This window comes from Oxyura jamaicensis, chromosome 5 (assembly GCF_011077185.1).
Source record: "Oxyura jamaicensis isolate SHBP4307 breed ruddy duck chromosome 5, BPBGC_Ojam_1.0, whole genome shotgun sequence".
NCBI lineage: Eukaryota > Metazoa > Chordata > Aves > Anseriformes > Anatidae > Oxyura > Oxyura jamaicensis.
The window spans coordinates 58,803,350-58,831,142 of record NC_048897.1 but is presented as its reverse complement, the minus strand read 5'-3'; the positions used below and the strand labels follow the sequence as shown (position 1 = coordinate 58,831,142).

Genomic DNA, 27,793 nt, shown 5'->3' with positions numbered 1-27,793 from the left:
GGTGGTTTTTATTTATTTACTTTTAACGGCAACTTCACACGGTTTTACTGAAACTTCTGGTTCAACTTGGCTACAGCATGAAGAATAAGCAGAAATAATGGGAAGTCACGTCAAACAAAGAGGTTTGAACAGCATAAAAGACTGAGGCACCGAACTAGAAGCACGTAAGATTCTGATGAGCAGCTCTCATGCCAGTCCCGGGCTGCTCTCCGCTGTGTGCTCTGCTCGAGGCAGTCAGATCCGATGACAATTAGAGCGCGCAATGGGCTGATGGCACTGCCCCTGGGGTCCCTGCGGACGGCTCTCTGGGGCAGCAGTCACCTGTTAGAAAAATATTCCACAGAGCAGCAGGCAGCATTACGCTTGCTCAGCAGAAAGTCACTGAACAGAAAAATGATTCTCAAATTTGAAGGGTGTACGGCGATGAGGGGAATTGGAGCCAGTTTTCAGATCAGGCCCACGCTTCACGCGTAGCCTTAAGAAATGTTTCCACCGCAGCAGCTTTACCCGCTGAAGGCAAAAGCTCAAGCAGTGACACGCAGAGCTCCGTCCACACAGCAAAGTGGCTGAAGAAGTCGGACGCCTGCATTTTCAAGTCACTTAACAGACTAAGGACTGGGACTGGAATACCTAAGACCAGTTTGACGCGACCACTCGCGGGGCTTTAAGCTGACCGGCGGCAGAATCCGCCTGCAGCCGGGCGCTGCCCAGCCCACGGCCGGGAGGGCTCCGCGCAGGGCCGCCCGCGGCGCCCACCCCTCACGAGGCTCCGGCGCTGAGGGGACGGGCACCGGGGCGGGGCGGCGGCGCCTGCCCGCGGGCACGCACGAAATGGCGGCGGCCGCTCCCTCCTCCCCCGGCGGGGAAGGGCGGGGGGGGAGCGGGCGGCGCCGCGCTCGGCAAGGTGCGCCCCAGGTGCCCGCCGCTATATGAGGCGGCGCGGCGGAGCGGCCCCGCTGCCCCCATGGCGGCGCCCGCCATGGCCGAGCCGCGCTCCAAGCGGCCCCGCGTGGCGCTGCCCGCCTGCCAGGCGCACCGCCCGCTGCCCGCCGGCCGGGTGAGGCAGAGCTTCCCGGTCGCCGTGGAGGAAGGCCTCTGCGGGGTCACCGGAGCCCTGCTGGAGCTCGCCTACAGCCTGCAGGCGCTGGTAAGGGGGCGGGGGTCTGGCAGCGCCCCGCTGCCGCTCGGCGCTGCCGTGCCCCGGGTGTGGGAAGCGCGGCGGCGGGCCGGGCCCCTGCGGTCACCCGCCCGGGGAGCTGCCTCTGTGGGGAGAGGGATGGGGAGTGCCGACGGCGCCGGCCTGTGACGCCTGGGTCGCTTCTTCCCCAAAGCTTGGCACGAAAAGGGCACGCGTGGGTAACCTGAGGTCGTAGTTTGCGAGGGGGCTCCTCGACAGCGGCAGTGTGCGCTCAACGGGGTGGAACATCGGGCATGGCTTTAGAAAAGTTACCTCTGATATCACGTAACGTGCATGTCAAAATCGTGTCTGGCCGCGTATCAAATGCTCAGGCAGCAAGTATTTTAATGAAGCCATTACAATAAAAGAGATGATCAATGCCAGGCATCCGCTGAGAAGCACCACGTTCCGCATATCCCCAAGATCTTTGATGAAGCTTGGTGTCGAGTATTAAACCAACAAGCATTAAGTATACAGCAAAACAACAGCTTTTTAAGCATCTGGATTAAAGTAATACTAGTGATAGGGAGCTGGGAGGGATGGAGGAAGCCTAATTAGAAACAGACAGTAGATAAACCTAAAAATGTGAACGCTTTAAACACATTTAATGATTTACACAAAAGATTTACCTTAACAGTTAAGCAGGGGTGGTAACTGTGGCTCTTCTTGAAGTCCTGCAGCACACTTGCACTGAAGATCTTGTTATAAAACATGGGGTTTCAACTCTTCTGTAAACAGAAACATGAATGAATGAATGGCTGCAGGAAAAGGATTATGCAAGTATTACAACGATGTTCTAAACAAAACATTCCAGCGTGTACTTGAACTAGAATGATTTACATTGCTGAATGTGTACGTCTCACAGGTGTGGGGGTATCCTAGATGGTAATTAAAATAAAACATCAACTTGTTGTATTGTGTATATGACTCTTCTCTTTTCTAAACAGATAAGCAACAGATGAAACACAACTATTTCATTATCTATGCAGGGCAACAGATCAAAGCAGGCAAGACAATAGGAACCAGAAAAACTTAGGAAATGCACACACTTGTCCTTCACCCCTCACAGGCAGACTATAAGGCAACGGCTTGGTACGCAGTACTCCCACCCAGACTGTCCAAGAGGCAAAAGCTGTGCTGTGCTGCATCTGCATGTTTAGGGAATGAGCAGATCAAGATACTGTAGCTCCCTCAATTCCTTTCTTGTGTATTTCCAGCTGTTGCCTCTGTCTTCAACATCAAAGTGGAGCAGAGCTAGTGCTGAAACCTCTGTAAGCTGGTGGCTTTCCACTGCTACCTCTCTCCAGTACATCCTGTTTATAGGACAGCAATGTCGCAGATAAAGTCCTTCTAACAGGAGAGCTGAGGGCTCTAATAGCATAGTCAAATTTTGCAGTGATTAAAGCCATTAACTTCCCATTTGGAACAGAACAAGTCCTGTGGTGGGTTTACAGTTTTAATAACTTCTGAAGTATTCTTGGCATGAGGTATATACAACACTCAATTATATTATGGTATAGCATTGTGCTGTGCGTGTTCAAAGTGTTCAGTGCTAGTATTCGTTGGGAATAGCATTCACCATAATGGAGGCGATAAATGGATGCAGTTATGCTTGTTCTCTTTTTGTATTTGCCTCAACTTTTTCATAGCTTTGAAAGCTTTCTGTTCACTGGAATGCTGGCCTGAAGAGAGAAATTGTATGTTCCCTGTACTGAGACTATGCTTTAAGAAGTAAAACAAACAAAACTTAGGAAAATACTCCAAGGATCTCAGCTAATTGAGAGAGCACATCAGTACTTATGGCTATGTATCTAGAATTAAAGGATAGGAGTTCTAATAGAAGTAAAGACTGTCTGTTACAGACAGTAAGACTTACTTTATTGCAGAAATGTGGATGAAGACCTTCAAAATGATCGTGCTGGTAGAACAAGTTCTTCTGGAAGTATCTCCGGGATTCTGATAAAGTCATGTTCTGCTGCAGGTAAATCCCATCTCTAGCAAATCCTAACATTCTGTTTGGTTTCTTGTTTGCTTAGGGTGAATATTTTGATCAATCACATGTGGCTCTACCAAATGTTTCCAAGTTCTTCTGCCATCAAGCTCTGGAAGAGAGAAAAGCTGCAGAGGCTTTGATGGAGTATCAGCAAGAAAGAGGAGGCCATTACTGTGCTAAAACCATCCAGGTGTGTAGCAAACAAGAAGTTTTTGAGCATTTGCAATGAGCTGTAATTATTCTAACTTGCATTGTAGCGTTGGTACTTCAGATTCCTGCATCCATCCTGTCAGATTTCCCGATACAATTTCCCTGTCATGTTAGTGTGCATGCTTTTGTTCTTGGTTACAACACCTGGAAGCTGTCAGACATGCAGTCCTAACTCTGTGTGGTTGCTCTTCTAGCCAAAAAGAATATAAACAATGGTCCCCTCTTCCTTACTCTCAGCTGGAGACTGCTGTTTGCAGTGTGCTGTGATGGATAACGTGAGGCTCCTTAAACTGTTTCAGTGCTAAAACAGCCAACTTGCCTGCCTTCACACTGAAACCAGATAGAAGCCTAGAAGGCAGATCTGTTACAGTTCAAGACAGACTTAGAACTAGAGATCTGTCTGACTCAGGTTTCACAGGTACAAAGGAGTAACTCAACGTTACCGGTAAAAACAGTAACAAAATTGTTAAAGGGGTGGATATTCCTCCAACAAGCTTGTATTCTCTTAGTACTTAATGCAGAATGCTCCCTTTGGACTATCATGGCATTTGGTAAGCTGTAGGAAAAAAAAAAAAAAGGCATTTCTGCTTTCTAAATCCCTGTTTCTTTAAAAAGTGTTTGGGTTCTGCCACTTATGTGTGTTTACAGCCATCCAACTCAGATAGAAGTAACAGCTGCTCCGAACTGGGAGGAGTTGTTAAATCCTAGCATGTCACATTTGGAGGGCCAGGTAAATTGCAGGAAAACAACACAATATGGTAAGATGAGCTGTTCATCTGTGTAAATCTAATTTTGTCTTTGCTTCTAGAAACCAAACTATGACTACACAGTCGGTCTGGTGAAAGCTCTGGAACTAGCAATGGTACAGTGGAAAACTATGACTCGGTATTTTGAAGAACTTTATGCCATAAGCATTGAAAATGCAGACCCTCATAGCGCAAGCACTATCAAGAAACAATTTATTGGGCCCAAAATCCGGAAGATCAAGCTGATGGGAGATCTTCTGACCAATGCTCGCAGGCTTGATTGTTCCCAAGATGGCAGAAATAGTCTTGGTGATTACTTTATGGACCGGTTGCAGAAGGAGTTCAGAACAGGCATAGAGTTGGAGTCCGGTCAGCAGTGCGGCCCCTGCCCACCTCTCCAGCAGGGTACAGGAGCTGCAGAAGGTTTGAAGCGACCCCAGAAAGATTTTTTCCAGCACAGGAATGACATAGGGCCAATATATGCAACCATCCACTGCACTGCCACGCTGCCACAGTGTAATAATGACGGGATAGGAGCAAAAGTGAAGCAGGGGAGGGAGGTAGTTTAATGCTGTGGCTGTTGCAGCTATGGGGCACCTCCTAAAGGCAGACCTGTGAAGAAGGGTGGCCTGGAGACGACAGCCCAGGAGACCTGATGCTGTATCACTCTACTGTTTTATACCCTTTCCCTCATCTTTTGAGCCACAGCTCAAAATCCAGCCCATACCATTGTTTTGCTTAAATGACAGCTAGGTTGCTAGTTAGCCTAGGTTGGCAGCATTAATCGTATTTTTATCTATGCAATTCTTCCTGGAAACCCAAAGCTTTTAGGCCTCTTCTGTCCTAAATGGTTAATGGGGTTAGCTCGTGCAAATTATTTTTAACAATATATATAACTCTTATTCAAAACAAACTTTAGTACAAAGTAATTTCTATTTGAGAGAAAAGCTAAATATTTTTTTATATTACTAGATATTTTATGCTAATGTAATGTAATGAACTTCTTAAAAGACTTTTTTTAAAACCAGTTTTGTCTTCTATCATAGTAGCAGCTTAAATAAGGAGTCCAATTCATTTATTTACAGCCCAGCTGTTTCTAGTTGTATGCTTCTCCAAGACGAAGGATGCAAACATTTCCTCACCAGTGGGAACATGACTATGTGCTGTTTTTCACTACACTTACTTGCCTTTTCTCATCCTCAGAAAGCAGATGAGGTAAATCAGGGGTTCACATCTAATGTTCAAAAAGACTTGGACAGTACTTTTAGATACGTGGTTTAACTCTTAGGTTGCCCTGTGTGGAGTCAGGAGTTGGACTCTGTGATCATCAGCATATTATATCATGGGAAGTTCCTCTCGCCTCCTACAAGAGTGCCTCTCTTTCTCAACATGGGCTGGCTACAAGAAGAGGAAGTGGCTAGATCAGCTACATAGCTTTTTTTTTTTTAATATACCACTTTTTTATGCATTTGGGTTTTGCTTTGTTGAAAGATTCTTACACTTTTATGTAACAGTGTAAATGATACACCTGTCATGGTTGAAAAATAAATTCAGTTGAATATTAAAAAGTGGCACGTAGCATCTACGGCGTATTCCTCATTTTACAACACAAATCTCTTCTCCAAGAGATTTTTGCATACAAATACAAAACAGTACCAGTACTTACCTGCTGTGGAGGAAGTTGGACATATGGCTTCAAAGACAAAAAGAGTAGACCCCAGAATTAAATAAATGCTAGAAGACTATTAAGGTAAGAACACTGCACAATGAAACATGGTCAGAAAACTCTTGACTTTGATGCACAGCTGCAGTTAATTCCCATTTCAGTAGAACTGCATTAGCTTACTTCATTTCTGGTAGCGTTGCAACACAGGATAGACAATTACAAGGCTGATGCTTCCTCAGACTTTCTGTTAATAATGATTTAGCTTTTCAGGGGCAGGGGTGGTTAGGGAGAAATCACTGTTAGGAACATGCTAGATTTGTCTGTTGGGGATGGCTGCTCTTGAATACATCAGTAATTTAAAAGATATTTCCATCTGGGCTGGATTCCAACACCCACTCTCACGCTGAGCATACCTTATTCAACAATTAGTTCCACTGACTACAACCCAACATGAATAAGAGCAATGGAATCCATCCTTCTCAGTATTAAAATATAGCTCACTTAATATGAATTGAGCAAAACGGCTAGTTGAGTTATAAACCAGTGCCAAATAAAAACAAGTAGTAGAGGCAATGCTAAACTGACTTCTACAACAGGCTCCTCCTTTAAGAGCGGTTACCTTTCTACAGCATAGGCACAGCTTCCAAGAAATTCATCTTAAATGAATTTTACCACAACAACAAACAAACACTTTTCAATGCAGGACTTACTCGCTGCTCCTTTTTCCCTGAAATAGTGCCATGTGTGTTTCTAAGATTCTTACCTTCACCTCTGCAGCCAAGTGTTACCAGCACATTTTCAGACTTCAGGCCTTTTTCTCTCCCTCTTCAAAAATACCTTCTGGACCCTCTGCCTGAAAAGACAGTTCTGTTAATTTTAGGTGAACTCACAATCAGCTATTTTCCCAGTTTATCCTCTGAAAAAGAAACAAGTAAATCAGTAACTGTAGGTAGCTGAAGTTTTTCTTGTCCACTTGTTGCTTGCGCTGTGAGGCACATCTGCCTATGAATATAATCTCTCTAAGTTTGTCAGCAATACCTGTCAGTTGTGAATAGGATGAGCCTCTCCATGCTTTGTAGCACAGCATGTACGATCTGCCTCTGCCTTCTCATCTTCATTTCAACCATACCCTGAGAAACGGAGATGAAGGGTGAATGTAGAACGCGTATTGGGGAAACAACATTTAAAGTAACCATACAGTTCTCTTCCTCAGCTGATTGTTTGTTCATATACATACTCTGTACTTGCAAAGCCATGTCCAAACCACCCAAACACACGACCTGCCCTGCTCAGAGCAGCCATCAGTACCCTATAATAACTGCATCTAAATTGGAAGCTCTGGAGAGACCTTATCTTTACTTGAAATTTTGAGTTACAACCAGAGGCTTCCAAACAGGTGTTGACCACGGCATATTTCTAAACGCTGCCATAAGCACTACCTATGGTTGTAGGGAAAGGGAGCTTGCTGCTGCCTACTCTCAGAGCAAGGAATTAGCTTACAGTCTATGGAGAACGTGCTGTCCTTCCTCTTCTCCACAATGGCCACACAAAATTGAGAAGAGCAGCTCAGGATTTTGTGTTTTGCAAGGACTTCTTTCAGGCATACCGCAGAAGGCAACATCTTTCTGGACAAACGTGTCTGTGGGCAAAATACTGGGAAGTGAATGTGAGTTTTGGTGGCAGCAGCACGAGATAAGTCTTCAAAGGCAGCTTCACTGGAAGACCCCTCTGAGCAGAGTTCACCAGCTGCTCATGGCTTCCTCCTGACTTTTTCACTTAAGTGAATTCATGCACTTAAGCATGTTCATGCACAGTTACAGTCTCTCTTGTATCGCTTGTCCAAGTCCAGCCATTTGTTACCACTTTGCCCAAATTCACCGCTCTGTGTGCAAGTCCGACAATGCTTTTTTAAGGGGTCAAATATAACCTAGAAGCACGCTTACAGTGGCAGAATATGCTACTGCATGAGGTAAGTATTAGGAAAATGACCTTTTCCACAAATTAATCTAATGATCTGCAAAGAGTTTGTGTGTTTTGAGTAGGTCACACGGCCAGCACCAAGCCTTGATATTCCAAGGGCCACGTTCAGCGTTACAGCATAAAACTATTTCTCATTTGTACTTTTTCTGTTATTGTGCGTGTAACATTATTTTGAATACAAGTTATTTTCACTTTTAGCTGTTTAGTGAAGATTTCAAAAAAAAAAAAAATCTGTTCGTTCCTTCTGGATCAAAGAACCTCTATAATAACAGCAGTGTTTCCACAAGCCTGCTACTCTGCCTCTCAGAACAGCTGGGAGATACACTTCTAAATGAGTAAGGGTGGTCAATAGCTGATCTCCTTGGGACGTATCATTTTTCAGCGCTGGATACAGTGAAAGAACAAACTTGTACACAGTCCAAAACATCTACCTAAAAAAATCTTCGGGGTAATGACAGAATGTGCCTAACAGTTCTTATCTTTGTCTGCATTTGAAGACAAGTCAGTAGAAAATGGGGGCTGCAGATTGGAAATTTTTGCAAAAACCTGTATCGTGTAACAACAAAAGAATCCGCCATGACGACAGCCCATCTGAGAAGTCACGGGCAGCGGACTGTGACCAGATCACCCGTCTGTTTTCTACTTTTTCAGATTTTCTCAGCCCCTTGCCTCACTGAAAACAGAGCCTTTGAGTTTAAATGAGCTGGAGTTTCACCAGCATTTATAACTGCAGAATGGAGATTAATTTTAGCCCACGTTAACTTTTAAAAAACCCCTAACTAGTTTAGTCATCGAGCTACTGAAACCGTGCAGTCGAGCTGCTGAAGGACGCCCGTATCGCAGAAAGAACCAGACCTCCAGCTCCAACCACCTTCCCCAGACGGGCCCGGCAGCCTTGAGAGACGTTACCAAAACCCTGCCGTTTTTCCAAGGCCCGACCTTTGCCACACGGCTGCCTAACACCACGAACTTACCGCGGGAGCGATCCCACCGCAGATCCCACACCTGCTGCCTGGCGAGGGGAAGCCAACCCCCGCAGCGGCTTCAGCACAAGGGTCGGCAGAAGCTCAGAGGGACCTGAAAGGCAAAGTTACGCGGCCGAGCTCGCGTGTGAGGAGCCCGGTGCTGACAGGGCTGCCCAGCACACGGCGCCCTCAGCGCGCATCCCGGATCCGTACCTGGGGCAGCGGCGCCCCGACAGCGCGGCCACCGAGCCTCAGCGGGTCCCGGTCACTTCTGCCCTCCGGACACGGGACGGGGCGGCGGTGCCCTCCCCGGGCTGTCAGGGCGGCGTGCGGGACCCGGCCCCGGCCCGCTCCGTGCCCCCGCACCCCCTCAGGCGGCCATGTCGCGGCGCCGCCGCCTCCCGCCCGGCTCGGCGCCCCCGGGCGGCCGCCCCCGGCTCTCCACAGCGCCGCTGCCCCCGCGAGGATCAGCCCCGGTCCGGCGGCCGCGGGGCGGGCAGGGGAAAGGAGCGGGGCGGGCGGCACCTGCGACTGCCGCCCCCCCCTCCCCGGGCATGGGCCGGGGCTCCGCGGGGGGCTCCGGCGTCCACGGCCCCCTCCCCGCCCCGCCCCGCCCCGCGCCGTCCCGCCGGGGGGCTCCGGCATAAAAAGGGCCCCGAGCGGCGCTCCCGGAGCGGTGCGGCTGGGGAGGGGGTCGGCGGCGGCGACAGCAGCAGCCGCTGAGAGGGTGCGAGGGTCTCCGCCGCTCAGCAGCCCGCAGGGAGCCGCCCGCTGTCCCCGACCCCCCGGTGTCGCCCCCTCTCCGCCGCCCCCATGGACTTACTGGGCCCCATGGAGATGACGGAGGGCTCCCTCTGCTCCTTCGCGGCCGCCGACGATTTCTACGACGACCCGTGCTTCAACACGTCGGACATGCACTTCTTCGAGGACCTGGACCCCCGGCTGGTGCACGTCGGGGGCCTGCTGAAGCCCGAGGAGCACCCGCACCACCACGGGCACCACCACGGGCACCCGCACGAGGAGGAGCACGTCCGGGCGCCCAGCGGGCACCACCAGGCCGGCCGCTGCCTGCTGTGGGCGTGCAAGGCGTGCAAGAGGAAGACCACCAACGCCGACCGCCGTAAGGCCGCCACCATGAGGGAGAGGCGGCGGCTCAGCAAGGTCAACGAGGCCTTCGAGACCCTCAAGCGCTGCACCTCCACCAACCCCAACCAGCGCCTGCCCAAGGTGGAGATCCTGCGCAATGCCATCCGCTACATCGAGAGCCTGCAGGCGCTGCTGCGGGAGCAGGAGGACGTTTACTACCCGGTGCTGGAGCACTACAGCGGGGAGTCGGACGCCTCCAGCCCCCGCTCCAACTGCTCCGACGGCATGGTGAGTGCCCCAGGGAAGAAGCCCTGTCACAGAGGCCCCTCAACCTCCATCATGGGGCGAGTCACCTCCTCCTGCCTTTCCCATAGCTGCTGGTTTACATCCTCCCCGGGCAGAAGATGAGGTCCCTTCTCCCGCCTTGAACTCCAGCAGCAAAGGGCAACAGGGTCCCCATGCCAGGCTCTCTAGGAAAAGAAGACAAATGCGTTACGTGCCTTTCCCAGGGGAAAAACCCTGGGAGAAGTTAGGCAGGTTTCCCTGTGCTGGGGGAGCTCTCAGGGAAGCAGTCCGGGATGGGCACCTGGGAACTCGGTGAGGTCTGAGCCCTCCTCATGCTTCAGAGCTCCTGGGGCACCTCCGTTCTCATCCTCTGCTGTGTCAGTACCGCAAAGGGCAGCAGCGAGGAAGGTCCCCTTTGGTCATGGTAATTACAGGGGAAAACTCACAGGGGAACTGATAAAAGAGTCTGGGTTTTGTTTTCTGCCATTCGTCATGATAACAGGACAGTCTAAGCAACAGTTGTTGTCTTTCTTGGCCTTTTTGAAAAAGGTTCTCCGTTTCTCCTCGCACTTCACCTCTCCAAAGACATTGCCCAGCAATAGGAAAAAGACCCCAGGCTTTCAGTCCTGGTCCCTCGTTACTGGGAGGGGAGAAGGGTTCCAGAGAGGCTGTCTCACTGCCTAATCTCTTCACTGAGGCTTGGACTCTGTGCTCTGACGCAGGGGTGGTGGGATGTGGTGCCTGGCATGCGGGACAGCTGCCTGGGATGGGATCACAAGGGCACTTTCAGACTTGAGATGATTTTCTATTTTTTGGTGAGGATAATCATCTCCGAGCTGAATGTATGGGACTGAGATAGTTGGCAGACGGGAGACAAGATTTACGCAAATGACCCCTCCTACAAATACTGCCTTTTATTTTCTTTTCATGGTAGATTAAAGTGTGGGAAACACATATATTGGTCAAGGACTAGGGTCTTATCTGTACAAAATGGAACTGGGAAGAGAGACTAACGGAAATCAAACTGGACAAAGGTAGACTAAAGGCTTTTTAAGAGGAACTCATGTTTGGAAAAGTCTTCAAAAATAAATCAAAAAAAAAAAAGAAAAGATTGGTTCCTCCCTTGGACTCCCTATCGTAAAATGAATGTAGGTATAGGGCAAGAACAGGCGAGAATGCTGGAAAACCTCATCTCTTTGGTAAACCTACAGCATTACTTCTAACAAGAGTGGCAATTTTCCTTTTGGAACAGCTGTGCCACAATATTTTTTTTTTGTTTTGTTTTTTTTTTTGGCAAGTTAAGGTCTGCCTCATCCTAAGACACAAACTTGATAGCATCTTAGCCAGGACTCGAGTGTTAGGGGATTGAAAACTGGGGACTGAAATACAAAATGAGATAGTTCTTGGGATTAGAGGAATAAGCTGTCCCCCAGCCAGTTGATCTCACTCAGATTGCTCTCCCTTCCAGATGGAGTACAGCGGGCCTCCTTGCAGCTCTCGTAGGAGAAACAGCTATGACAGTAGCTACTACACAGAATCACCAAATGGTGAGTATTTGAGTATTTGCTCTAATGGCAGTGCGAGAAACACGGCGACAGGGACAGCCAATGCAGCAGCCTCCCCTGTGCCTTCTCCGTCCCTGGTCACTTAGCTGACCCCAGCTGGGCTGAAAAAGGAACCTGCCTTTTCAGCCAGCGAGCTGCTGATGCTAGTAGAAGCATTGGATTTCCTCTAGATGTATTTGCAAGTATAGGGATATGTTACAGCTGCATTTCCTACGTTGCAAATATAACGTCCGGATAAAAATACATCCCTCCCTGCAACTAATCTTCAGTCTTTAACCATGTTTTGCATGAAGGCTGTTCTAACCAGATATCACTGACCCCAACTGGAGAAATTGCTGATGGAATTCCAATTTTCCATTCCCTTTTTATGTGCTGAAGTGAATCCCTGGATCCATCCTCCCCAAAAAATAGCATATTTTGCTTAGGTCTCTTCCGTTTTGCAAATTACAATGTCTTTCGTGATAACTGGCATCCTTCAGTGATACTCACTTCCTTTGAATCTTTATATGCTCACAAACAAATACACTTTCAGCCACTTGCTGGGCTTTTATGAAAGAACGACATCCTACTGACACACAGTGCTCATTGGATAAACTGATCATATCTTTGTCTTTAGATCCAAAGCATGGGAAGAGTTCTGTCGTTTCCAGCCTTGACTGCCTCTCAAGCATTGTGGAGAGAATTTCCACAGATAACTCCACATGTCCCATACTGCCTCCAGCTGAAACTGTTGCTGAAGGCAGTCCCTGTTCCCCCCAGGAAGGAGCAAGCCTGAATGATAGCGGAGCCCAAATTCCTTCCCCCACCAACTGCACCCCTCTTCCCCAGGATAGCAGCAGCAGCAACCCCATCTACCAAGTGCTATAAGGGCAGGTCCAGCGGGACTGCACTGAAAAGAAATCGCTCCATTCTGCCAAGCTCTGAGACCTGCCTTCTAAGACTGAAAAGACTTCAAGACTTGTTCCAGTTTTAAAGCATCATGCAAAATTCCTTATATAACTTTTCAAACCTGTATGACATCAAAATACACCTAGTTATTTATTGGTTGTTAAACTAAAGTTATTTAATATATCTAGAGATAAAATTGTATACCATGAAATGGCCAATGTTTTATCTGGGCTTTGGAGAATAGGAACTCTTGAACGTGGAGGAAAACAGAAATCTACAGCAGCAGTGGCATGACAGATCCTTCCTATTACCCCTTGTTCTGGCCAAAATAAGGTTGTGGACCATTTTTTGTAAAACATTTTGTATAATTGTAAATAAGAGTTGCTTTGGAAAAAAAAAAAAAAAAGGAAAAGAAAAAAAAAAAAACAACAAAATACTAAAAACAAAAAAGGAAAAAAATATTTAATGTTGCTTGGTTTGTTGTGCCAAACTTTAACTTTATATATTTATACAATGTGGTTGCCAAGAATGTTTTCAACAGTATTCTAAATAAAGACCCTTATTTATAAAATCTATGGTGTTATCTTGACTTTCATTAGAGCTTCTAGAATTACTAGTGCATTCAGGAGTGGTGTTAAGATCGCTGCCTTGGCAGGAAGAAGATACAGGCTCTGATTCAGCAACGAAATCAAGAACGTGCTTCAGCTGCACCACTTTCAATTACTTTGTGTAACAGCATTGCTGAACAGGGGTCTACCTTCTTCAAGTAGGTATCTTAGTAATTTCTAAACCAAGTCTTACATATTGATGGTCTTCACGAAATAGATTTGTGAAGTAAATAAGCATTTTTCCCCCCCCCCCCCCAAGTTTACAATTACATTGTAGGACTTGAGCTTACAAAGCTGTATCAGACCTACGAGTCTCAGTAACTCAGATCCTTCAACGTCCATTGCAGCTACCGTAAGTTAAAGCCCCGTGACCATATTTTGCAAGACCAGTACTACACCCTGAGACAAGCGTTCAGATTTTTCCATTCAGGTTTTAATTTTCAAGTGTTTGTACCACGTTCGTATCAGGTATGAGAATTAAATTTCAATTGATTTTCTGTCATAAAGGTCAAAGTATAGATCACAGTTTTCCTCAAGTTCAGGTCAGAATTTAGGCCAAAGAAAGGCAGTTTTAATTTGGATTTGAACTTTATGCATCTCTGGCAACACTCCTCCAGGGATTTATTTCTTGTTTAGAGCCTCGCTAAAAATTACCGGTGGGGTATGTTTCATTCAGTATACACGTGTAACCTTGCAAGCTTGCCCTGCTCAGGGATAAGCCTGGAGCAGATTGTCATTGATAAGTAACCAGCAGAGCGTATCTGTACATTCAGATGGGAATAACCGGCAGCTACAGTCCATATTCAACGACCTGTTCCTTGTCCTATCCCTGCGATTTGTGGCTTTTGTTTAAACTTCACATGAAACAAACAAACAAAACGAGATAGCAGCAGCTCTAAATGCTTTGGTGATTATTACAGAGGGTATTTGTGCAGCTCTTACCTCTTAAAAGGAAGAAGGGAACAGCTCACCAGCTCCCTCACTGTGTGTGGTTGTGACCATGGTGGATGACAAACTGGTGCTCTGAGGCACGGGACCACTGTGCAGATCGGAGGGGACTCCGAGGCAGGGCTGTCCCCTCTACACCTTTATCAACGTCCAGATCTGTAAAGGTGTCCCATTGACTTCGCTGTGGGCAGAAAACAGTCCAGGCTGTAAGTGTTGAGCTTACCCCTTTTTCCCCTCTTATTTACCTTCATTTTTCCCTTAAATATAAAAAGGAAATGAACTTGCGGTTGTGCTCGTTCATATTGTCATCAATCAAGAGTGCCTCTGCTAAGGTGAGAAAAATGCCCCATGCTATTTTGATCAAAGCCACTACCCTTACCGTAAAAAACTAAAGAAACACTGCTGGAGCCCCACACATCAGTCCTTCGCATATCAACTATAACAATTTCATTGGCCCCAGCAAACAAACAGGCCCACAATGAAAAAAATGCTTGTGAGAAATACCACGACCTTGCCGTCCCCGTACTCTGAGCCTGGTAAAAGCATCATGGATTCGAATTCACAATCACAATAACGGCAACCAAGAAATACTTTTGCCAGCTCAGGGACTCAGCAGACTATTTATATGAACTGGCAGCCCAAAGCTGCCCCTGTCTCACTTTGAGACCCGGCTTCTACAGGAGACAATAGGAAGCACCCCCCGTAGAGCTGGCAGGGCACGGCGGACGCAGGGTGCTTGTGCCCACCAACGTACATGCAGTTCCACGTGAAGTCATGTATATTGCATTTCAGTGATTTATTTTAGCAACCCAAGTTTCCACGTACTGATGTTAATGTTACAACAGAGAGCAAGCATTTAGCACATCCCAAAATAGATGGATGGATAAAGATGAAAAAAAAAATATTCGTAGATTTACTGTTGCAGAACCCATCTTTTTCCCACTGATGTCAGTGAGAGAAGTCCACAGGAGCAAGACCAAAGGGCATCGATGCTGATAAATACACACTTAGATTACAGCTATGTTTGTTTTTCAACTTAAGTAAGGAAAATGTACACCCTGTGCAATTTTTTCCCGTCTATTTCCAAGGCAGTATTTTCAAAATAAAGCCTGAAGTTCCTCTCCTCATCTGTGCATCAAGAGGATGGCGTGTTGCTGATGGAAGTACAGCCCGGTCCATGTGCAAACATTTCAAAGTTGGAAAAAATGTGGATTCTGAGCTTTGTTTCAGTTCCAGCTGCGAGAAGGAACATAAGCAGAGCTGAGGAAGAGACACAAGACTGACCTTTGCAAGCTTTGGTTCTTAAATTGGGGATCATCCCGCAAGGCAAACCGCAGTCTAGAAACACAACTACAGAAACACACCAGGGTGCACTACAGACACACACCAACAGGCTGAAGCCATCGATTGATAGCCTACGGGTTCCGATTCAATATTCTGCAGGATGAAGAGTGAAAAAATCTGAATCCGGCCAATGGCACCGACATGCAGAGCTTGGGGAAAACTGCGGAGCACTGCAAACCAGACCCTTCATCTTCCCAAGCTGCTTTGACAGGGCGAGTCAGAGCCAGACCAAATGTGGGTGTGAAACTTTCCATTGGATTTTAGAACTGTTTGATGCTTCCTACAGAAGGCTACCTCCAGAAAGTCAGATAACTACTACTAATTAAAGGAAATTAGCTGCTCTCGAACGTGAAGATAAGTGTGTATCTTAGCAATGTTTGGTTTGATTTGGTAGCTTCAGAAAGCTCTGCTGAAGCTGCATGACAAAACCGGCACTATTTATCTTACTCAAACTTACTCAAACTGTTGCAATGGATAAGGAGAAAGGGCATAAATGTGTACGTTAATTCTGTATGCTAAGTGCTTTGGTTTTGAAATTTCACCAGGACATTTACAAATAGACCAAAAAAAGGGAACTTTTTTCTATTTTCAGTATGTCACACAACAAAAAAAGTGCAATAAAATTGATTTTTTTAAATAACTCTGATTTTTTTAAATACACCCTTTCCCAAATTATCATCAAGACTGCTACAGAAATATTCACAAACCAAAAATTCAATTTTAGCTGTAAGGAAAATATTAACTCCTGCTGGGATATTTTTCCTTTTAAAATATTTTATCAGCTGTATCCAATAGTAATAAAGCAATATTAAAATTGGCAGTTTTGTACCAGGTGCTGCTCTTTTAAAATGACTTGTCATTTTAAGCACAAGATGAAGACCTTCTGTCAGACCTTACTGAATGGGGGAGGAAAAACAGTTTGCATTTTACCGTTTACATTTTGCAGAGATACTTGAAAGTGCAAAACCTGCTCATTTCACTTGTAAAAGCAGTATTATCATCACCAGGAGAAGCACATCCAAAGGCAAAACAGAGAAGCAACCAAGACACCACCTGCATGTTAAATTAAATTATTTCCCTCTCGATTAAAATTATTAATTTGTCCCTTGAAATCAGTGGCTGAGCTTCCAGTAAAGAAATAATAGGCCCAGTGCCAAACATCCCAGAGGTCATCTTGGGAGGTATACCTGAGTCCCTCACTAAGCACTACTTACTGCTGCTTCTCTGCTAGCCCTGCCTCAGCCTTTCAAATCACATTTTTCAGTAAATGTGTTGCACAGCCATGACGTTCTCTCCCTGCTCTATGCAGCTCCCTTCTCAAAAAGTTTGTTGCACAGCTGGGAATGACATTAAGTAGAGACTAGTGGCTCACCACTCAGTATTTGGGATGTCAGGGCTAACAAGGGACAGAATGAGCCTTAGTGTAACACAGAAGAGCCCCCGCATTGTCCCTTCCCGCCCAGGTCCCATCAGGAATTAGGAACTTAAATAACTTTTACTTTCTATACGGGTCTTAACAACATCAACAAGTGTGGTATTTTATATAAGACTCAAGGAATAACCCCGTATTCATCAGTAGGCAGGCAAATACTGAGTGTGAAGTGAAGCTTTCCACTATTTGTATGAAAATGCATTTAAAATTATGACAAAAAACTAATAACCTACTTCAGGGAGGTTGTGATCGGTATGTTTTCTGTTTGTTTTGTTCTGTTTTTTGCTTGGAGTCAGATTGATTTAGAAGCCTGGGTCTCAGCACAGTCAGCTAATGTTGCAAGTGCACGGTTGTAAAGTAAGTCTCCCAGCCTTAAGGGAGATCGGGAGGTGCTGGATAAAAACCTGCAACTGTGGAAACCCTCGGAACACCAGTCCCCCCTTGGCAGCCTGAACTGACCTTGAGCTTTTTTTTTGTCCAACAGCAGCATCTGCTGGATAACTTGCAGACTGCATTTCTTTGTGAGGTCAGCTCTCGGTGAGTTGAATGTTCTGTTTTCTCATCTTTTCCTAATGGAGAATCAGTTGGTGGAGAAACAGCAAAAATATTTACTGTCTTCAGTCACCATCTGGAGCCCCACACACCAGGAAAATGCCAAGTACTTTGCTACCAAAGAGCCTTCTTGAAAAGACAGGAGAAAATTGGAAGGAATAGCAGTTTGTTTGTTTTTTATTGATGCACAAATCTGGGGAAATTGGTCTATTTTTCTTTGGGGATGGCCTGAGCTGTTAGAAATAGTGCCGGGGGAGACAGGTCACTTACCAGAAGGCAGATGAGGCACAGGCACAAGAGCAGATGACAGTGGGCTTGCGATGCCATTCTCTGGTCCTCAGTGGTACGCAAACCTCGGCATGCACAGTCACCTCCACCTAAAATGCAGGGGTAGAACAGGACAAGCTGAGAAACAGTCTTACATAATATTTGGAAAGAACTATTCAACCTATGCAAGGAAAACATTAGCAAGTGTGGAGATGACACACCTAAAGATCCTTACTTACATATCTTACACCTTGGCCATAAAACATTCCTTCACGCCGACGCTTTACTTCTGAATCCTCAAACGAATGCACTTGGCTGACAAAACCTGAATGACTTGTATTTTACCTGTGGCTTAGCTTCACGTTCTGGGAGGATGTAAGGGTCCTCTTGGGTCACTGACGACCGCTGTGTGCAGCGCCCTACGTCTGACTGACTGTGAGCCAGGATGTTTGTACAAGTAAAACAAAGTCTTGTCGTTACAACTCTCTTTACTTTGCCTTCTGCTACTTGTGGGTTTCCCGAGGCTGCAACTCAGACAATCCATGTGCCTTTTATGCTAACGGGCATATTTTATTCCTACTTGCTGCCACGTGAGTGGAAATTGTATTATTGCAATTAATAGGCAACTTGTGCTTCTTGGTTTCCCAGGCCGGCAGAGGGCAGCATTTCTATGAAAAAGAGGAATTGGGTGATTTCTTCAGCGCATACACAAAGTATTTTCTTCCTAAACTTGTACGTGTATCACTTCTTCAGTTCAGGTACAGCATTTCACGCCACGACAACCGAAGTCAATGTACTGAATTCCTGCCTTGTGTAACTTCATTGGTTGTACTGGCAGCTGGCACTGCGTTGGCACCCTTATCTGTAGGATTTATCGCAGTGAGGCCAAATTCATGGCTTGCGGAGATTCACTTCCATGTGAATAATCACAGCCGTTTCTGTCTATATGGCAAAGCGTCCCTGTGAGTTGAATAAAGGTGGCTAGGATAAAGACTTATTATAGCTAAGCATTACACGACAGCTTGTAGGTGGAGTCCTGTTCTTCAAATAGGCCGGCTAATGCTCCCACTACAAACATAACGCCGCAGAAATACAAACGAATACAGGGAAGAACATGTGTCACACTAGCCATTTCCTTCGGTTTGGAAAGGAAGCATGGTATGCGCTCAACACAGATGCTCCACGCTCTCGAAGGCGGTCTTCTAGAGAACTAGACACTTGAAATAGCTTGCAGTTTAGAGCCAGCTGCACAAAATGTAGGCCCAAACATGCCTTTAAAAAGCTGCACAAATGCCAATTACATTAAACGCTATGAAAAAAGCAACAAAGTAATGTGCCTAATTAACAAAGCTAGAGATGGAGCCAGCCATTTGGTTTGAAGTACTTCCAAGAGAGATGTTAAATCCAACGGCCAGGGCAACTCTGGAAGAAATAAATTAACATGCTGGGTTAATATTTCAAGCTCTGTGGGCGTAAACTGCGTGTGGTGAGGGGAAGCAAAGGTAAAAATATCGCAGGGTACTATTTTGTTTGTTTGCCAAGGACACTTTAGCTTTTGCCATTTATTTATTCTTCACAGTATGCTACAAAATATGCAAGACGACAAAATTATTGGCACTGCGTCACTGAATTTCCCAAACTTATCTTTTTGCCACCTGTTTGATCAATCTCAAGGTCAAGAGAAACCATTGTTTTGAGTGAATGAATTACGGCATAGGCACATTTGTGAAAAATACATTAGCAGTGTTCTTTTATCTTTAGTACTATGTGCAACCACAGCTTAAAGAAGCCATTTACCATGGGGCTTCTGTGAGAAGTAAGATGGAGTGGTTTGTGTGGCTTTCTATTTTTTTTGTTTGTTTGAAATTAGTTGGAAACAGAAGTGCTGAGGTACTAACAGGCCAACTGCTGTTCCTACCCCTGCCATCAGACCAGTTCCAAAGAGTGTTTATCAATATGGTGATAAGTGCTATACACATACATACATATATATATACATAAATAAAAGACAAAACTCACTCACAAGCATTATGGACCTTTGACTTCAGCCTGGGCGTGGAAGAGGAAGGCGCTGTTCTGCTGTCAGCTCTGCCTGGCACAAATTCTGTGGACATGACATCAAGGCTCAGTTCTTCAACATCTCTCTTGCTGTCTTCTGTCATGAGAAAGATATTCAGGTTAAAAAAAATAAAACGCAAGCTCCTGCTAGTTAAATGCAACCTAGTGAATTGTCCATGGACAAGTAGAACCAAGATTCTATGGACCTCAGGTCTCTGCTGTCTATGAGCAGGAAGGATCATGATTTTCCATTTGAAGCTAGATAAATCTGATCTAGAGCTCTGTGGTTAGAGATGTACTTTCCCTTCTCACTTTAGAATTACAAAGGTATCAGAGTGACAAAAAAAAAAGCTGTTCCTTAGGTGTGGATGACAAAACGTTATTGCCTCTTAAATACAAATGATAATTATTAAAAAGACGGAAAAGGCTGATCAATTCATTCAATCCTCATACCTGATGGGTATGTAGTGATTCCTGCACATTTGTTTTGCAGCTGAAGCGACATACTTTTGACACATCTTAGCTTTGTGGTGTCTGAAGGCACGTGACCTTCAAGCACTTCATGACCATCGACATTACCTGTGGCTTTCATGTGGTGGGATTTTTTATTTGCTTTCTTGTGTTTTGGTGGTGGGTTTTTTGTTGTTGTTGATTTGTTTTTTGGTACGTCATGCAATATAGAAGTTTAAAAAAATAATCAAAACCCATGTCTACTTCCATGTCTTCAATTTAAGACACCAGTGGCTACAGCAGCTGACCCTTTAGAAACCTTGGTTGGTTGAGCAGATGTCTAGGTACTTAAGGCTCATTTATTAATTTTTCCACATCACTATTTATGTACTTGTTAAATTGCTGTCTACAGACTAACATTTATTGGTCAGGGTGAATTAAAAGTCTGTTTTTTTAACCAAATTAATTAGTTTTATATTTTCACTGCTACAAATTTTACTTGATGTTTTGAGAGCCCATGTCTAGCCTGATTTCCAGTTTGACTAGATGTTCTTCAGACCTCCTGGACCTTTGACATGCATGGATGAAAATGCAAGCCTTTATGCACAAACATCATAGTTATAAACATATGCTCAGGAAAACTGGCAGTAATTTCATTGAATTCCCACATCACCTTTTCTGGGATGTGCTGTTCTTTTGAGCATACATTTATTTGCTTGGCTTACGTGGTGGTCAAACTGGGCTACAGAAGCGCAGCACCGCTGTAGCACTTCTGCATGGAGATCTCTTCAGCTGCTGAAGGGCTCTTAAGGGAATTACTGCGAGAAAGCAAATAAAAAGCTAAACTACTTCTAAATACATAAAATACCATCTTTTCCTCCACATTTTATTAGGCAGGATGCCTGTAAGCTAGAAAACAGTCCTAAAAGAACCCATAGGAATATTTTTTATCTGTAATTAGTCTGAAAAATTCCACAGAAGGCAGGCCCTTAGTATGGATTTGCATACTGGGTACCCCTTTTCTCCCATCCTTTCATAGGAAAACCCGTAAGTATGCTCCTGTAGGAGCTCTTGTAGGATAGGCAGCCGTCCTAAAAGCACAGAAAGATCCACCTTGACATGAGAACAGAGCCCATCTAAGGAAGATCCACTTCTGAATTCTCGGTGGCCAACTCTGAGCATCTTATGCCACCGTGATCTTTCTCAGCTTCCTCGTTATTCCCCAGCCCCTTTTATTTCTGGAATACCTAGAGGCAAGGAGTACAACTGCAAAGCCTGGCAGAATCCACAGATGAATCAGACTGAATCAGTAAACAATGACTAAACGCACAGCGTCTTAGGAACAAGCATGCCACGGTGCTTCATAAGCCAAGCCATTTAAATACAGGCCTACTGCAGATCTCGTGTATTAGCAGGAATATCTCAGCCACAGTCTGTAGGGCCGATACAACCCTTTTGCACCGTTCTTTCTAGAGAAGGCTTTCCCAGGTCCTGGGAACTATGGACAGAGCGTCCTCCTGCTCCCTGGAGTGCTCAGTTACAGCACATCCCAACAAGGGAAGGCTGAGCACAAGCTAACAGAGGTGCCATCCGTTCACTATTAGCACTGATCTAGCTCTCAGCACCTCACTTAACTGGAACAAAAGCCTACTATTTGGCTCAGGAACAAGCCAAAATCAGGCAATCTGCATCCTCAGCAGCTGGCCAGAGATTTGTGACAGAAGGTGGATTTTGCTTTCCATTCACTCACACTCGCGTTGTATAAATCCTGGTTATTTACTGAGGAAACGCAGCAGATTTCATCCTTAGTGCCGATTATTTAACTAGCATGACTGAACTATTATACTTTATATCTCTTCATATGCAGCACACAAAGAATTACTTTAACAGGATTAAGCATCATATTTCATGGGACTGGCCACATAAATATTTACAAAGCTAGAGAACAGCAAAGACATCCCAGAGTTATTGATTCATGTCAAATATTGAGAAGCTGGGTTAATCAAGGGATTTAAGCAATGCTTTAAACATTTGAGTCAGCATGGTTGAGATTTATTTCAACTATTCTTACCCTTCAACACCAAAAGTTTTACAAACCATTTACGAAGATGAAGATTTACAGGCCGTTTTCCCACCTGCTCATCTGAGAACATTTCAGTCAGTGCTGTAAACTCAGGGTAGGCCAGAGAAATAACAACAGTTGTTAAGTGAATCATTCAACAAAAGTAAAGCTCTCATTTCAATTAAAAAAAAAATAAGAGAGAAAGAAATGATCTAATCATTTTGATGTATTAGAGAAATAGTCAGCTAACAGGCAAGCATAGGTTTTGTGTAAAATGCAGCATGTTCTCTCCTCTTCAGTCAGAAAGAGACCCTAATTTATTTATTTGGTGGTTAAATGAAAAACTTGAGGCACTGAGAACTGCACACCTTGTTCAAGAAAAGACTAGTGCCTCCTGTTCTGTATTCTGTAAATTCTACACGTGAAATATGTATGTCTGTCTCTATGGGATCGCGTCTGTTCCTGTGTGTTTGCGCACCTGCAGATCAGCTGAGATTTTAAAAACGTCACTACAGCATTAGTAGAGTTTCATTTTCAGAAAAAGCTGACTAGGCCCATCTCAGAAAGGCAAGGGCCTTTGATGACTCTCCAAAACCTCTAAATAAAATAAAGCCAAATCGCTAGTCACTTTTGAAACTCTAGCAGTAGTACTTGGTAGGAGTGACATCGATCAGCTCTATGTGCACGCGTTTACTCTTTTAGACATGTAAATTTAGAGCCTTCAGGATTACTTCACCCAGCTCCTAGTAACACATATTTAGCAGCTTCCATAAGCATGTTTTCGTTACGCGCTGACATGAATCTTCCAATACTGTAAGTTGAATTTCCCTTGTCACCGGCAGCTTGTTTTGCTGGATCTCGCCTAGATCAGCAAGACAAAGACAGAGACAAACCTATACCCTTCACAGAAACACGCTCTGCAACAAAGTGACACATCAGCAAAGCTGTGTGCCTTATTTCGGTTACTTAAAGTAGATTCTCCCTTGATTTCTTGAGGAACGATCATTTCTGTTTTGGGGAATGCTCACCAAAGGTAAATCCTGACACTTTTACTACAGCCTTGACTAAAGTACACCTAGAAAAGGATACCATTTCTGATCAACCCGTGTGCTTCAAGAGAAGCACAGGGCCTGGCCCAGTCCAGCTACGTGCTGGATTCAGGCAGGCGCTGGGTGTAAGACAGCCATTTGCAGCACATGCTGCCCTTCTTGCCAGGAAGGAAGGGGCAATCTTCTCTTTCCCTAAGAGAAACAGAGCCTGGAAACCATCTGACCCTTCTGCAAGCAACAGAACGCTCCTTGTTTGTGTGCGCAATCCCCATCGTATTTACCCAGATTCACCTCCCATAACCAAATGGATTCAGGTGGGAGTTTCTCTGAGTTAACGATGTGAGTAAAGACCAATGACAATCTCTAACGTAAGGCAATATTACGTTCATTTTTTTCCCAGAGCAATTTCCATTTATCTCACAGCTTTACACCCATCTATGCAATGCTGACGTTTCCACACTGGCACTCTTTCCGAAGGATCCTGGAGGGGTCTGCAAAACAAAGCCAGCCTTCACTCACAGTCAAACACAGCCCAGGACGAACGGATGGACAACAAAATGCAATCCAGCAGGCGGAGCGCAGCAAACGTTTCTCATCTCACAGCGAAGCCATGCAATGGTTGAAGAACATGGGTGAATATGAAGGCCATATTCAAGCAAAACCTAGGGAATTTGGGAGAAAAAAAAAAAAAAAAAAAGCTTGATAAGCATACAGGAACTCGCACTCAATCTATCCAGCTTCTATTCCTGTGGCTACTCTCCCTAAAAGCAGCATGACTTCCCTGAACTGGGCTTTGTGCTGCACAGCCCTTCAGGCATGCGGCACCTCTATGGCTCCCTCAGCCAACGTCAAGCACCAATCAATTATTTTCTCCTTCATTCTCATTCTTTCCATGGAACGCTTTCATCCAGCTATTGACCGTCCAAAGGGGTAAATCTAACCTTCCAGAAAAGTAATATCATCTCTGCGAGTGCAGCTTTGTTTGTTTTTAAATGAGTTTCAAGGACAGAGCGAGTACATTGCATGTTCAAGTACATCGCAGCTTTCCATCTGAAGACCTCAAACCCAATGATTTACAAGGATCAATATTAACAGAGCAATTCACAGCATGCTGTAATCTAGAACTGATGAAGAACTGCATAGAAGTACTGGTGAGTTGTCATGAATTTAATACAAACCAGCACAGATTGAATTACAGCGTTCAAGCATTACAAAACTGGTATTCCAACTCTGTCTGCCTTTTTGTTCTGAGATTACAACTCTTACAAATAAATCTCTCCCTCTCAGCTTCAAAACATTTTCAAAGTGCTCTCCAACTGTATCCAGAGATGCACGTAAAGTCACAAGTTTTCTAAATGTCTCTTTTCCCTATTTTTTTGCTTTTCTTAGAACAGTCAAGAAGTTTTGTAAGAACCCTTTTGTCTGAAAATAAGCTGGCTGATGTACTCGGACTTGGCAGGCTTAAATTTCAGGAGCCGGTGCTTCATCGGTGGTTCCCATTGTCGGTCTCCTTGTCGGGTACCTCAGGGAACGAAGAGGCTAACGAGATGTGCAGAATGAGGTGCTCTTGTGATACTAGCAAAGCACCAAAGCATAAAGCAAAGCTTCCTTGTGTGCTTTCCGTGCCTATACAACACTCTGTGATGTCGATCTACGAATCCAGCATCTTCCTGAAGTGCTAAAATGACTTCATAAGAAAAGAAAAAAACGTTCAAAGGTTATTAGGTTTAGGTGTATTAGGGAACGTATGCTCAGTCATGCCCCACGCCCTAAAACGAGAGGAAAAACCCCTTGGAGTTCAGATTAGAAATCAGTGAGCTTCTCAACCACAGCGCTAAGCAGAGAGCAGGGGATTTAGACACGAACAGCACACAATCCTGCAAGCTAAGTTTTTCTTTGTGGCCAGAATTTAGGCTGCTGTCTGAAAGACAACCTACCTTTCATTGTATACTGTTACCCCGCGGATGCTGAAGCGTAGGGCAACAGAGGTGATGCCAGGACACCCGACACAGAGGCGAAAGGACTTACTCTTCCTGTGTCATCAGAACACAGCGGGGTGACCTAGCTCAAAGGATAACATTAGCAAGGGGACTGACTCCTTTTTTCTGTTACACAGGAGTTTAAACGATAAAACAGACATGTCTCAAAGCTGCACTTCCGCTGTCACCGCTAAAAGTGTTGATTTAGAAGAACAGCAAAGGTTGTAGGCACTCCAAAGGACGTCAATAGGACTGCTCAAACTGCATCTATGCCCTCCTGGGTAGCAGCTGTGCAACTGTGCCCTCTCAGAAGGCTCCCAGACTGAAATACCTTTCTACACCCCACAGCATTTTTTTCCCCCTCCTTTAGCCAGGCTTTGGTCAGCCACAGCTCAAGGCAGATCATCAAAATCCCTCCCCAGAATCAATTCGAGCAATAAAATGTAATTCCAAGGCCAACATCTTTTAATGCATTTTGAGACTTTCTGATAACATTACCTTCTTTCTGATAACATTACCGGAATCCTTTCCCAGACTGTGAAACATTTGAACAACCCACCAAATCTGTGCCTCCCGCCCAGGTCTCCCAGCACTCTTAAAACTTCGTTAGTTCTTTTTGGCAAGCAAAACTTTGTAACGTACCTATTAAACTTAACACGACAAGAGTTATTGGGGAAAAACTAGATAATTCCTGGACACGCACATCCAGCTACATAGGAGGACCTCCCTGTTTAACTTCTCTTTCCTGGGTGGAGAAGATACCCATCAGGGAGGTACAAAGAGGACTGCTCTCAGGTCACTGACAAGGGATGTAAACTTCTACTCTTTCGTTAACTTCACCGCCGTCAGTGGAGCCCGACAGGTGATCAAATGCATGGCCCTGCCTCTACCAATTACTGCGTTGTCTATAACGCAGGGCTGAACGCACAGAGGAGACAGACAGCTATTCTGAAACTGGAAAGACTGAGCATGCACGTGCCTGACTGGGACAGAATTACAGACGTTCACCCCACGCGCACGGTGGGTGACAGAATCTCATTAAGGCCCTAAAAGTCACTGCAGAGTAAGGGGAGACCCTTCAGCATCCCAGCAGCTGAAGACGGAGGCTTGTGGTTTGAGCCAAAATAAATGGTTATAACATGGGTACCTTTCAGTGGGACTAGAGGGGCAGAAGTGCTGCTATGCAGTTTGGGATTAAATGAACCCCTGGGGAAAAATTTTGCCCCTAAATTGGAATAGCTTTGAAAACAATTAGGTTTGCTTTATCTATCGTAGTTCAAATATTTCCATTTGAAAAGGATTTTTATTAATTCCTTATTTTTACACAAACCCAGAATTTTATATCACTACAGGGCAGGCTGAAATGAAAGCTTGGATGACACACAGCACCTACTGGACTGAACTAAAACATTCGTTTTGCATATTATCAACTAGGTAGCAGTTGATTTATCAACTGTCACTAATTAATTAAAACCATATTATAATCTTCAGTGCAAAGCATTCTTTGCGTTTTAGTTGGTAGATACTTTCTGCTATGTACCTTATTTAATAACGATCTTATTTTCTAATAGTTTCCTTCTTACTCTTCAATAAAAACTTGGAAAGTGACGTTCTCTTTTCCTTTTCCACATCAAAATAACGTGTAAACTTATTTTTCCAATTTGTATTTCTAAGGCAGCTTCTTATTGCGGTGGCTACATTGCTCCAGATCCCTCAGCTCCCCCTCACCCGTTAATCTCTGATCTGGAGCCTGCTCACGGATCTTTTGCAGGAGGCAGCTCTCGGTGGCTGCCAGCTCTCCTTTCCCAATTACAGCCTTTGTATCTTCAAAGAAACCTCACAGGTCGCTTTAGCGCGGCCTCTCCACCTGAGCCCACGACAACTGCCTTTAAGCAAACCTTCCACGTTTTAACACGTACCTTCAGGTCACTTCTACGGTCCTGGACCAGCCTCCCACAGACACCCAGGCTAGAAGGGAAAACGAAGCGACAGAAGCTGCAAGAAATGCCTTTCATCCCCGCAGTTGCCTGAGGTCTCCGTACTGAAATTCCTGAAGAGGAATCACTGATGGGGGATAAGGTAGCATGGAAGGCAAGAGCTAATGAGCTGGAAAGGAGCCTCTACAGCTGTGGATGTGCCACCGGCCTGGGATGCACAGATCCTCCCTCCTGGGTTAACCTCTAACTCCCAGAGTCTGCCTTGTGGTGCGTCCCCATTGATCCCTAGACCTATTGCTGTGAAAGATGGTAACTTAGGGCAATTATAAAATCACACCGTGATTTTGTTTTTCTCGTCAATGAGTTATCATCCCCTTTTCCTTTCTTAATTCTGGGTCAGGTTTACAGACCCGCCCTCTTCTTGCTTTTTGCCTTCTTTCGGGCAATTCTCAAGCCTTTCAGGTAACTTTTCTGTCGCCCTTTGAGGCCCAACCTAACCGTGTTCACAGAATCACAGACTCATCTAGGTTGGAAGAGACCTCCAAG

The 27,793-nt window shown here is 45.2% G+C and overlaps 2 protein-coding genes and 3 long non-coding RNA genes across 8 annotated transcripts in view; 2 read left to right on the top strand and 3 right to left on the bottom strand.

The window, feature by feature from the left end:
• The window catches only part of LOC118168421, a 14,600-nt gene extending 11,381 nt beyond the window's left edge, over positions 1-3,219 (bottom strand). For all 3 annotated transcript variants that reach the window (XR_004751543.1, XR_004751544.1, XR_004751542.1), the window contains exons 1-2: positions 3,054-3,219; positions 1,807-1,905 (exon numbers count right to left, since the gene is read on the bottom strand). This is a non-coding gene — a long non-coding RNA (uncharacterized LOC118168421). The remainder of the gene's footprint in view (positions 1-1,806; positions 1,906-3,053) is intronic.
• LOC118168419 (ferritin light chain-like) lies at positions 786-5,697 on the top strand. The gene is made up of 4 exons (XM_035328782.1): positions 786-862; positions 899-1,147; positions 3,214-3,360; positions 4,189-5,697. Exons 2-4 carry the CDS (start codon positions 965-967, stop codon positions 4,693-4,695), a joined length of 837 nt encoding a protein of 278 aa, XP_035184673.1. The 5' UTR covers positions 786-862; positions 899-964; the 3' UTR covers positions 4,696-5,697.
• LOC118168422 lies at positions 5,304-9,695 on the bottom strand. 2 transcript variants are annotated; one of them, XR_004751547.1, is made up of 4 exons: positions 9,561-9,695; positions 7,293-8,203; positions 6,831-6,922; positions 5,304-6,708 (listed from the first exon to the last, which is right to left on the bottom strand). It is a non-coding gene; the product is annotated as an uncharacterized LOC118168422 (long non-coding RNA). The 2 variants fall into 2 exon arrangements; XR_004751546.1 differs by having other exon boundaries at positions 5,304-6,645.
• On the top strand, positions 9,483-12,986 carry MYOD1 (myogenic differentiation 1). The gene is made up of 3 exons (XM_035328781.1): positions 9,483-10,111; positions 11,577-11,655; positions 12,290-12,986. Exons 1-3 carry the CDS (start codon positions 9,551-9,553, stop codon positions 12,538-12,540), a joined length of 891 nt encoding a protein of 296 aa, XP_035184672.1. The 5' UTR covers positions 9,483-9,550; the 3' UTR covers positions 12,541-12,986.
• On the bottom strand, positions 12,952-27,793 carry LOC118168424. Its single transcript, XR_004751550.1, has 8 exons — positions 27,230-27,793; positions 25,269-25,392; positions 22,292-23,993; positions 19,736-19,867; positions 17,952-19,134; positions 17,716-17,822; positions 17,353-17,574; positions 12,952-14,298 (listed from the first exon to the last, which is right to left on the bottom strand). It is a non-coding gene; the product is annotated as an uncharacterized LOC118168424 (long non-coding RNA).

Bases quoted from the DNA above. Each gene is read 5' to 3' on its own strand.
- LOC118168419 (XM_035328782.1), top strand. From the start codon at position 965: ATGGCGGCGCCCGCCATGGCCGAGCCGCGCTCCAAGCGGCCCCGCGTG. The intron at 1,148-3,213 runs GTAAGGGGGCGG...TTGTTTGCTTAG, and splicing joins CCTACAGCCTGCAGGCGCTG to GGTGAATATTTTGATCAATC. The intron at 3,361-4,188 runs GTGTGTAGCAAA...CTTTGCTTCTAG, and splicing joins ACTGTGCTAAAACCATCCAG to AAACCAAACTATGACTACAC.
- MYOD1 (XM_035328781.1), top strand. From the start codon at position 9,551: ATGGACTTACTGGGCCCCATGGAGATGACGGAGGGCTCCCTCTGCTCC. The intron at 10,112-11,576 runs GTGAGTGCCCCA...TCTCCCTTCCAG, and splicing joins CCAACTGCTCCGACGGCATG to ATGGAGTACAGCGGGCCTCC. The intron at 11,656-12,289 runs GTGAGTATTTGA...CTTTGTCTTTAG, and splicing joins CTACACAGAATCACCAAATG to ATCCAAAGCATGGGAAGAGT.